Source organism: Octopus bimaculoides, chromosome 5, assembly GCF_046866305.1.
Source record: "Octopus bimaculoides isolate indiv1 chromosome 5, ASM4686630v1, whole genome shotgun sequence".
Lineage (NCBI taxonomy): Eukaryota > Metazoa > Mollusca > Cephalopoda > Octopoda > Octopodidae > Octopus > Octopus bimaculoides.
Window position 1 is genome coordinate 17907460 of NC_142932.1, and position 12500 is coordinate 17919959.

Consider the following 12500-nt stretch of genomic DNA (forward strand, 5'->3'; position numbering starts at 1 on the left):
GTATATGTTTGATTACGATTATTATTTTGAAGCAAGTTTAAGAATAATAACTGAAAATTTACTGATGAGCGTAATCAATGCTGAGAGAAAAATTTGTTAAAAAATTCATATTAAGTAAGCTTCTAAATTTCACATGACTGCTTATTCAGTTGACCGAATAAGCAGTCAGACCATGGTTAAAATCCCTGTCACACGAATTTTTGTAATGCATGCAACTTTATTCTAAATATAATATTGTCTTCTCTATAGCAACAAACCTGTGCATCTATGAAGTCAACAACACAGAATGTGAAGCCTGTGAAAAAGGCAGTTATTACCCGAAAGCAGAGTCAATTGCCGAGTTTTACCAATGTAGTCACGGCATCTTGTTTCTAATGCAATGCCCAGAAAGTACAATCTGGCATGGAGAAACACTACGATGTATATACGAAGGTAAGGTAAAATATTTAGCAGTTTTTTTTCACGGTAGTGCACCAGCATGACCGCAGCCACTTGGCTGAAACACATAAATAAATAAATAAATATATGATGTGTTTCTGTCTTATAGAAGTATAACGCACTTCTCTCGTGATATACATCATTATAGATATAAATAAGGTGGCGAGCTGGCAGGATAGCTAGCACGCCGAGCGAAATGCTTAGCGGTATTTCGTCCGTCTTTACGTTCTGTATTCAAATTCCGCCGAGGTCGACTTTGCCATTCATCCTTTTAGTATCATTAAAAATAAGTACCAGTTGACCGTTGGGGTCGATATAATCGACTCTTCTCCTCCCCCACAAACTGTTGCCCTTGTGGCGAAATTTTGAAGCTATTATAGATATATAATGTACCTCTGTCGTGAGACATACTTTAATGGAAGTATATACATGCATGTGTTGTAAATCATTTACTATCTGTTGTGAAATACAAAATAAATCTGTGATGAGCATCGCGTGTAGAAGTGAACCCATGAAGATGAAATAAACATCAGCCGTTTGTATGTGTATGTATATCGGGAAATAATATCTATGTTTGTGAAACAAACCGTTTATCTGATGTTGCAAAAATAATTGTTTCTACATCGTCCCCAGTCTCGACAAGTACTTTATTTTATCGACACCGAGTGAATGTAAGGCAGAGTTGTGAGGCAGGACTTGAACACAGAACGTAAAAAAACCGGAAGAAATGTCGCTAAGCATTGTGGCATCTCGCCGCCTTAAGATTCTTGTGTGTGGATATTTTATGTCAATATCCTAATACAATGAAAACACGATGACTGTATATAATAGTTTGCTTTTACTATTTATGTATCAATAACCCACTACAAAATCTTTCAGAATGGTGAGACCTGGCAGATGCTAGGTCTCACCATTTCTGTTCTATTATGATGACATCATATCCACAAAGCAATCGAAACTGTATCCCTAAGATGATGCCATTTTCTTAAAGGCCAGATAATATTTTAACTTTGAATAAATGTGTAACACATTAGAATATTCCTGACAAATTAAGAACGGTGTCACATTTACGCAAGCAAATTGTCTAGGCCGAATGAAAAGAAAAAAATCCTAAATGTTTACCCTAAAGTTTAGCAAATGTATATTTATCAAGTTACAACCACAATCTTTACCGACGCGTTGTGTCAACATTTTATCTCATCTACAGAAAATATTGTGGATCCTGTTTATTGGAATTAGTAAAATGTGTAACTGTGTACGAACTATCATTCTTCCTTTTTTCTTATCGTGTTCAGAATGCCACATTAAAAACCGTATTCGATTACTTGTTCCGAAAACAACGTAGATCTGTATAATTCTCCGTACTCAACCTTTCATTAACAATACCCCGCTGCTAGCATAGGTTTAAGCTCTTAATATTATCATTCGTATTGACTACTGACGTCACTAATCTAGAAAACATTGCAACTGTTAGAACAACTGATTCTTCTCTTCTAAGAAAAATAAAGACACACTGCATTCATCACTATGTATGAAACACCACGTGCATATATATATATATATATATATATATATATATATATATATATATATATATACATATATATATATATATATATATATATATATATATATATATATATATATATATATATATATATATGTATATATATATATACATATATATATATATATACATATATATATATACACACACACACACACACACACACACACACATATATATATATATATATATATATGTGTGTGTGTGTGTTTATGTATATGTATATGTATACACACACACAAACACACAAACACGCACATACGCACATACGCACATACACACTGAGTTGATGTTTAAACATAATAAAAATACATCAACGGTATTTAAGAACTCGAACTCATTTATTAACAAATCTTTAGACTATAAAACATAACAGTGCAATAAATATCGGTTTCAAATTTTGGCACAAAGCAAGCAAGTTTGGAGAAAGGTGTTAGTCAATTATATCGGCCCCCAGTATTCAACTGGTAATTATTTTACCAATCTCGAAAGGATGATGAGCAAATCGACCTCGGAAGAATTTTGAACTCAGAATGTAAAGCCGGAGGAAATACCATTAAGCATTTTGTTCAGTGATGCTAATGACTTCGTCAGTTAAGTACTGACCTTTATGTAATCGAAAAATCCCATCATCTCAGAATTCTGGTTTTGAACCTCAATAAGAACCTATTGTTAAGGGCCGTAAAGGTGGCGATTTGACAGAATCGTTGGCACAGGCGGTATTTCGTCCGTTTTTACGTTCTGAATTCAAATTCCGCCGAAGTTGGCTTTGCATTTCATCCTTTCGAGGTCGATAAAAATGTAGCAGTCGAGTTCTTTGTAGAAAGAAATTTTTAATTAGGAACCGTAGTTCCTAACTTCGAAAGGTAGATTCGCAGCATCGACAAAGCGTTGGAGAAAATACTTGCGATATTTAAACTTATTTTTTACGTTCGAGGTTCAAATCCCACCCAGGTCAATTTACTCTTATATCACTTTGAGTTCTACAAAATAAAATACCAATTATGCAATGGAAGTCGATATAATCGATTAACACCATCCCTCCATTTCTCAGCTTTATAACTCATAAATGAACCGTAGAATGGTAGAAACGGTAATTTTTGGAGAATATAGAATCCGCACTAAAATCTTGCCCCAGTTCGTCTTTGATTTTCAATCCTGCCATGACAATCTACACAATGATTACCAATCATCTTCTGACATAGAAAAATATTCCACTTTATATTTCCCTCACAAATTTGGGTCTCTGCGACAGTCCGAGAAATTTATTTATGTGTCAGGAATATTCGAAATCTGCACTGAATGAATATTGAATGTTAGGAATTATCTGTAATTATACATACGCTTTCAAAACAACTAAGTTGAGTTTACACACGATACGTGCTGTATATGTATGTATGTATGTATGTATGTATATGACATAACGCTGGGTCAACAACATTTTCGGAAATTAATTTTATTTCAGAAGGTGACACGTTCAATTACACGAATTTCTACAATGGATCACATGGAATGGACGCCATCAATCCGAATGGTATGAAACATTATGTTCTCGTATTAACACTGACTGTATTAATGTAGCTCAAATGGCAGTAGACAATGTATTAACTATCATACGTGTTAAAAATGATGTTATTTCTAATATTCCTGTGATATTCGAGCTTTGTGTTAAGAGTAGAAAAGAATATTCCTGTGATATTTAATCCTTGTTAGACAAGACATTACTACTATGCTCAAATACATTTCACCTGTGGCTATATTGTCTTTCCCAGTGTAATAACTCTACATTTATGTTAACAGAACAATTCTTAGATATTTATTGTGATTATAGTATGTATGTATATTATATTATGGTTTAATTGGGTTACAATTATTGATAGCATGGTTTAAACATTAATAGTTTCAGGTTTAAGATGTTAGTTATACATATACAAGAGGCAAGTAGATTCCTGAATACAATCTGCCTGAAGAATGCATACAGCTTAGTGTTAGCGGCACTTTATAAACCGTTTAGTTCTTATTTGTAACATACTAAATAATGTATCGGATATCTTTTATTACCGAGATATCTTAATATCGTAATTACTCTTTTCAACTTTAGCATTCAATTGACGACATCATGAGATATCTTTAATTTTTACAGCGACGTCTTTGTGTATATTAGAGTCAAACAACACAGACTGCGAACCCTGCCAGCAAGGTGGCTATTACCCGATAATAGGATCTCTGTCAGAGTTCTTCCAATGCAGTCATGGTCAATTGGTTCCAATGAAATGTCCAGCGAAAACAATCTGGAATAACAAAATCATACGTTGTGTATACGATCGTAAGTAGCAACCCTTGCCAAATCTATACTCGAATATGCACAGAATAATTAAGAAGGCACACCCAGACCCATTCTGCTTCTTGAATTTACAGTAGCCTCAAGCACATGATAGAAAAATGGATGATTCTTTACGGTTATTGTTTTACTTGTTTTAGTTATTGGACTACATCCATGCTGGGGTTCTTGTCGAACAAATTGGTACCAGTAATTATTGTAATTCTGCCTGTATGTATGTATGTATGTATGTATGTATGTATCTTCTCTGTATCGTGTCGTCCGTGAGAAGAGATTCGATAGATCGCTGTGTTGTAACTGTTCGACTGAGCACATCATTCCGAATAGCGAAGCGAGTCGTATGCAAGCGATCCTTTTCCTCTCAATCTCTACAACAATCGGGCGGGACGGCGCCTATGCGACGCCCCAGGATGACAAATCGCTGGCATCACCATCACTCGCCACGACTCGCCACGACTCGCCACCACTCGGCGCCATTCACGGTGCGCGCAACGGAGGTATGGCACGGGTCAAACTAAGGCATGTATCTGGAGTTTGAGATGCTTTTGGAATGCAACTCGGGTCGGGTTACGGTATCGGCTTAGATGCGTTCAACCGTTATCCCTCAGAGGCAGTGTGACACCACCACTCTGTCGATCGAGCGCGCAAAGCTCTTCCCTGATCCTGAAGTTCCACCCATATTGGATGGGAAAGCTGAAGCCGAGATGACGTTCGGGACGCCGACCTTAGATCAGCAGAAGCGTCGGCGGTGTCGGACGACATTCTTGCGTGCCGTAGCCACGTACCTTTTCCCGATTACTCAGGGCACCGATTGTGTACGATGTATATTTACAATAAAACTAACCTGTCTCACGGCGATCAAGGCCCTTCTGAATCTCGTCTGCCAACTTAGTATAGGTGCATATATATATATATATATATATATATATATATATATATATATATATATATATATATATATATATATATATATATATATATTTATAGGGAAAATTAACAAAAAAAAAAACAGACGAAGACAGGTGATGTTGAAAACAAATAGATGTATTAGTATAACGCTCGGGAATTGAGAAAGTCGTTAACGTTTCGAGCCTACGCTCTTCTACAGAAAGGAACACGGAAAGAAACAAGGAGAGAAACAAGGAGAGAAAAAAAATGCAGTGGTCAGCGATCTATCATGACGAATGCCTTTACAGAAGGGTCTCACAGAAGAGTTAAGAATGTGTGTGTGTGTGTGTGTGTGTGTGTGTGTGTGTGTGTGTGTGTGTGTGTGTGTGTGTGTGTGTGTGTGTGTGTGTATAGCACGTTACTTTTCGTCATGAAAATACGTGCATTTGATAAAAATATCAAGTGTATCCTTAGTCTTGCAGTTTTAGCATGTTTCTGACTGAAGTAAGACTCGAGTTTCTATTACATACTCACAGAAAGAGAGAAGGTGAGAGAGAAGAAAAGGAAGACGGAGGATATGAAATTGAGAAGTGGAGAGTAAAGTGCATAGGGTGAGACAAGTGTGCATGCAAGTAAATGTTTGTTAATCTTCTTATTAATATTTCAGGTTCTCAAGTCTGGTTGCTTACTGATGCGGAGGCTGGCATAGGTAAGATGATATATCAGTACGTTTGATAAATGTTGCTTATCACTGATCCTGTACGTACTTTCATTTTGTACAATAGATTGTAGGTTGTCGCTTTCATATCGTCTGATCTATCTATCTATCTATCTATCTATCTATCTATCTATCTATCTATCTATCTATCTATCTATCTGTCTGTCTCTCTCTCTCTCTCTATCTATCTATCTATCTATCTATCTATCTATCTATCTATCTATCTATCTATCTGTCTGTCTGTCTATCTATCTATCTGTCTGTCTGTCTGTCTGTCTGTCTATGTATGTCTGTCTGTATATACATACATGTGCATACATGTCTATGTGTCTATCTATTTATCTATTTAAACATCTATACACCCGTCGCGCGCGCGTAACACATTTACACACACACATACACACACACACACACACACACACACACACACACACACACACATCACTTGTATATCATTTGCTTTTTATCGTCGTGATATTTATGCGAGATATTCAGTTTATCAGTATGCTATATATTACATGTTACTGATAGAATTATGATATCTTTCACAGAAAATGCCGATGAGATCGCCCGAAGATCTGAAATGAATATTGTATATCCAGAAAGGGAACCGATAAACCCTAACAGTGAGTGGGTTTTCTTGAGATCATACTATTCTATTGGATTATTGTATTTAATATCGTTATCCTTTATTAGTTTCAGTTTCACAAGTTGATTCCCGCATCTACCAATACTTATTTATACATTTCTACACACTGGGCTCTAAATACAACAGATAATAATCTCAGTTGATGGTAACCATCATAGTCGAAAATCACAGGAGATGATAATCACATTAATAGTTAATTAGAAGATACGATAATCATAAAAGACGATAGTTACAAGAAAGTATAATCATCCAAGTCGCTAATTACAAGATACTATAATCACAGCAGACGATAATCTTTGAAGACAATAATTAAAACACTATTATCACAACAGACTATAATAACAATGAACGACAAATGCAACAGACGATAGTTAAAACAGTAGTTAATCCCAACAGACATTAAATTAGAACAGCAGTTAAAGACAACATTAAAAAAGAACTTAACTACAGCTAACAATGTTTATACAAACGATTGTTACAATATATATTAATTACAGCAGACGATGATAACAGACAACAGTCGTGGTGGACAATTATTACAGTAGGCTTCAATTACAACTGACATTACTCACAGTAAACGAACGATATTTTCAGCGGGTTGTGTTTACAACAGACAAAATTGGGGGAGTCAGTCTCCGTGTTTGACGTTGAGACTTGAGTTATTTGATCATTTGAATTAGTTGTTCCTTTACCTTCAATGTTATTGCTATTTGAAATTAGGTAGACACTAAGTCTGACAATGGCGTATCTTTTAAATTACACGTATCACCAACCCGACGGGCTTGGATACAATTTCTGGTAGGGGTCAACCTGAGGATATAGAAAATGACACTTCTGCAAGATTCCACACAGTTGGATCGGATCAGGGATGTCCTGGCTGCGATTCGAAATTTTTAGATATCGGGCCATACTGCGCCTTCAGTCAATGATTACAACAAATGTTAATCACAATAATCGATAATCAGAGTTTGATTGGTTGATTGAAGGAAGTGAAGTAACAGCATGCTGAACATGCAACTCCATTATTGTTACATTTGTTTCTATGTTTATGTCTGTCAACTGTGTCACTCTATAAAAAATGGCTGTGCTTAATTACAAGTGTGACTGTACGAAAGTAGCAGCAAAATATTTCTCAAAGCAAACAAACAAAAGAACGTGTACGTCGGGTAATATGGTGTTAGTATGTCTGAAAAAGATCAAACCTAGAATCATGATAAAAGGGTCTTGAATTAGGGACACCCAAGGGTGAAACAATACCAGCAGCAACAATTAGCAGTCTACACTACGAGTGTATAAGCGACTTCCTACATGGTCAACTAACTGGCAAGAAGAAACAACAACCAAATACTCTACGTTTGCATGTATTTATGTGTGAGTATATAATTGTAAGGAATGGATACTCTCAAGAAAGAGAAAAAGAGAAAGGTTGAAAGAGAAACTGAAATAAAAGATGGGAATGAGAGGAAAGGAGAAAGAAAGGGTGAGGGAAAGAGAGAAAGAAAGAGAAAGGGAAAGAAAGTGAGAGATGTTATAAAAATCTATGAATCTAACCTTTCCACTGCCTTCTACTTCACAGCAACAAACCTGTGTATATTTAAATTGAACAACACGAGGTGCTACCCCTGTCAAAAAGGCAGCTACTACCCGAAATATCAGTCTGAAGCACAGTTCTACCAGTGCAGCCAGGGACTGCTATTCCTCATGAACTGCCCGGACAATACCATTTGGCACGGAAAATCAATCAGGTGTATCTACGACCGTAAGAAAAAGAGGAGAAATTGTTTCGATTTTGTCAAAATTTGTCTTGCTGTAACTTGTTTCGTTGAGGGTTGATGTTAGTCGTTTGGTTCATGGAGCATAAAGAACGAAGGACACGTGCTCCATACACACGCATGGACACACACACACACACACACAAATGCACAAATGCACACATGACTTTCTATCTGCTACTACTACACAGATACACGCATATCACTCAACAATTCCCCATCTATCTATCTATCTATCTATCTATCTATCTATCTATCTATCTATCTATCTATCTATCTATCCATCTATCTATCTATCTATCTATCTATCTGTCTGTCTGTCTGTCTGTCTGTCTGTCTGTCTTCTGTCTGTCTGTCTGTATATGTAACTACTAACTTTCACTCTCTCTCTCTCTCTTTCACTCTCTCTCTCTTTCACTCTCTCTCTCTCTCTTTCACTCTCTCTCTCTCTCTCTTTCACTCTCTCTCTCTCTCTCTCTCTCTCTTTCACTCTCTCTCTCTCTCTCTCTTTCACTCTCTCTCACTTCCACTCTCTCTCTCTCTCTCTTCCACTCTCTCTCTCGTCCACTCTCTCTCTCTTCCACTCTCTCTCTCTTCCACTCTCTCTCTCTCTCTCTCTATCTCTCTCTCTCTCTCTCTTCCCCCTCCTTTTTTAAATCTCTCTCCTCTGTATTTTCATGCAACTGGAACTACCCTTTCTAACTACTTTACTGCGGTCCTATTAATTTAAAATACAACTGCTATACGAATGCATCTTCGACCAAGACACCCAAATTACCATCAAACGCTACCGCAACCTTCATTATTAAACCATTATATACTTAAATAATGCTATCTCCATTACTCATTAGTAGAACCCCACCACATTCAGTGAATTGGAACTCTTATTACTCTTTGTCATTTGCTGCGAATCTGATCCCTTTTTTTTTATGTTTTAGGGACTCGACTGTGGAGATTGGCTGCCATAGAAATAAAAAAAGGTAACGTAACTTGGTATTGCGATAACTGTTATTCGTTTATTTTATCACTTGTTCCAGGTGTTGGTCTGCAGCCTGCCGGGGCCCTACCTTCAAGAATTTTATCGAAGAACTCGGCCCAAGCATTTTTCCTAAGTGTTGTATTTATTCTTTCGATATTTTTCCTAACCGCTAAATTACGGGTACATAAACAAACGAACACCGGTTATCAAAAGCTGTAGAAGCAAACAAGAAGACACGCTCACTCACACACTACGCACACAGATGCAAGAACTGACGCTCTAGGTTGGGTAGGACAAGGATGGAGGGAGGTGTAAAACAGATCGAATCTGAGGGAGAGAAAGGGTGTTACAAAGAGATATGAAGAGACCGAATGTGTCAGGGTCGGATTGAAGCAAACAGAAAGGCTAGTTTGCTGGAGAGATCAGGCAACTATTGAAAAGCAAGGTGGAATGAAATGCGTTTGGTGGTGGGTGAACACAGAACAAAATAGCAGAAGAGCTAATAACAAAAGTTAAAAGCTTTGGCCCGACATCGAACCACATTGATGTCTTAATGGAGGAAACTAAGAGGTCGACTTTGCCTTTCATCCTTTCGGGGTCGATAAATTTCAGGCCTTGTGCCTAGAGTAGAAAAGAATTGAGGAAACTAAGCAAATAGTAGAATGTTTGGTGGGAACCAAACATTCAAAGTCAAAGTTCCGGCTACAGAGGCCCCGGGGCCATAAGAATTTTCAGAATGGGGCAGCGAATTTAATGGGATCAGGAGAATTCAATATCGAAGTTGAGGTTAAATAAGTTTGTACAACATGGAGATGGCGAGATGAGTGTGTCAATGGAAACAAAGATATCTAAGAAGGGATATTAGAAATAGTAGATAAAAATTCCAAAACAGAATAAAAGGAGTTAATGACAAAAGCGAGAGGTTCGCGGGTGAAGGAGGTGACTCCGGTGCACCCATCGATATATGTCTACAATTCTAGAACCAGAAGGAGAATAAAAATATGGGCCTTAAGGTGGACAATAAATAAGTTAAAGTAGTTGTATTCCACTGTGACATCTATGGCCCCTCCAGAATTTAGCTGGTAGCACTCCTATGAAAAGGAGAAAAGGCAGTTTAGAGCGGGCAGGACATCTGCGAGACAGAGATAAATAGATGAGATGGGTTCGAGTGTGGAACGATGGTGAAGAGACTGCAAATGACTTTAATGCTTTTAAATAGATAATCTATATATAGCACAGGTTTTGAAGAGTTGATGTTGTTGGCACTCCGTCGCTTATGACGTCGAGGGTTCCAGTTGATCCGATCAACGGAACAGCCTGCTCGTGAAATTAACGTGCAAGTGGCTGAGCACTCCACAGACACGTGTACCCTTAACGTAGTTCTCGGGGATATTCATCGTGACACAGTGTGACAAGGCTGGCCCTTTGAAATACAGGTACAACAGAAACAGGAAGTAAGAGTGAGAGAAAGTTGTGATGAAAGAGTACAGCATGGTTCACTACCAGCCCCTGTCGGAGCCTCGTGGAGCTTTAGGTGTTTTCGCTCAATAAACACTCAGAACGCCCAGTCTGGGAATCGAAACCGCGATCTTATGACTGCGAGTCCGATGCCCTAACCACTGGGCCATTGCGCCTCCACTTTGACGAGTATAACAAAAGTGAAGGAAGAGCAGTAGGTAGTGAAGAGAAACTTTGCGAAACAAAGAAGTGTAGAGGTGCTCGGTTCGATTCTGGTACGAAGTTTATAAAAACTGCAATTGTGCTTAATACATTCAGACAAATTATTTATGTGTAGCAAGAGAACATTGATGCTTACTACGAAGGTACTACAACATCCACAGACCTTGTGCTGAATAAAATGAATTATAGTCCTTTTTTAAGCATCTTCTTTGTTTTTACTTGTTCAGGTCAATGGCTTGCGGCCATACTGGGACACTGCCTTGAACGGTTTTAGTCGAACGAATCTACCTCAATAATTATTTCATATTTTTAAAACCTAGTACCTAGATTATCGGTCTCTTATGCCGAACCACTAAGTTACGGGAACTTAAATCAACAACTATGGTCAAGCGACGGGGAGGTTAACACCATAATAAACATACGCGCGCTCACAGACACAACACTAGCACACACACACACACAAACACACACACACACACACACACACACACACACACACACACACACACACACACACACATATATATATATATATATATATATACACACGACGGGTTTCATTTAGTCTCTGTCTGCCAAATCTGCTCACAAGGCTTTCGTCGGCGCACTGTTATAATGGAAGCAACACACCCAAGGCACAAACGAGTCACGCAGTGGGACTGAAACAGGTATCATACTATTAGGAAAGCTTCTTACCACACAACCGCGCCTCCGCCTACATAAATTATATAAGTATCATATGTCAGCGCCAGCGAAATATAACGATAGAGGTGATGATCTCAACAAAGATATCACTAATCATGTCAGAGACTGATTGACTGCTTTATCGGAATTGAATAAAAACACTATTTCTTCTATGATAGTGGTTTCCAACGTTTGTCAACGGATGTTTAATGTCTTATTGTCTGTAGCTTTTGTTGAATTGTTCTGGTTAAATTGACCTTTCTCAATGTCTTTACATGCCATTTCCACTTGTAGCTTGAAAACCTCGTGTTTACATAAAGTGTCACTTTAATATATATATATATATATATATATATATATATATATATATATATATATATATATATATAGATATAGATATAATGTATTAATAAATTTCAGGGTAGTAAAAGATTATTCATAATTTTTTTTTACCACCAGTGGCCTAGCGTGTAGAAAAACTAGTCAATAGACTATATATTATTCATTATAAATACAGTGTACGTTTAAACACAGAAGAGGACATAATAGGACATCAAACCCGCTAGAAGGAGTAGTTAAAATCCAAACCACTATTAGGAGTCTGGATTTTAGCTACTCCTTCTAGCGGGTTAGATGTCCTACTATGGCCATCTCATGTGTTTATATGTACACTGTATTTATAATGAATACATATATAATGTATGTATATATGCATGTCTATGTATATGTACATACATATATGCACATATATGCATATGCATATGCACATGTATGTGCATAAATA

General features: G+C 37.2%; 1 protein-coding gene across 2 annotated transcripts in view; it reads left to right on the forward strand.

The window, feature by feature from the left end:
- The window catches only part of LOC106877428 (uncharacterized), an 86107-nt gene that overhangs the window by 62198 nt on the left and 11409 nt on the right, over positions 1-12500 (forward strand). For both annotated transcript variants that reach the window (XM_089352008.1, XM_089352009.1), the window contains exons 19-25: positions 250-432; positions 3471-3539; positions 4149-4331; positions 5902-5943; positions 6504-6578; positions 8178-8360; positions 9312-9353. In XM_089352008.1, the coding sequence (XP_089208134.1) occupies positions 250-432; positions 3471-3539; positions 4149-4331; positions 5902-5943; positions 6504-6578; positions 8178-8360; positions 9312-9353 (777 nt within the window). The remainder of the gene's footprint in view (positions 1-249; positions 433-3470; positions 3540-4148; positions 4332-5901; positions 5944-6503; positions 6579-8177; positions 8361-9311; positions 9354-12500) is intronic.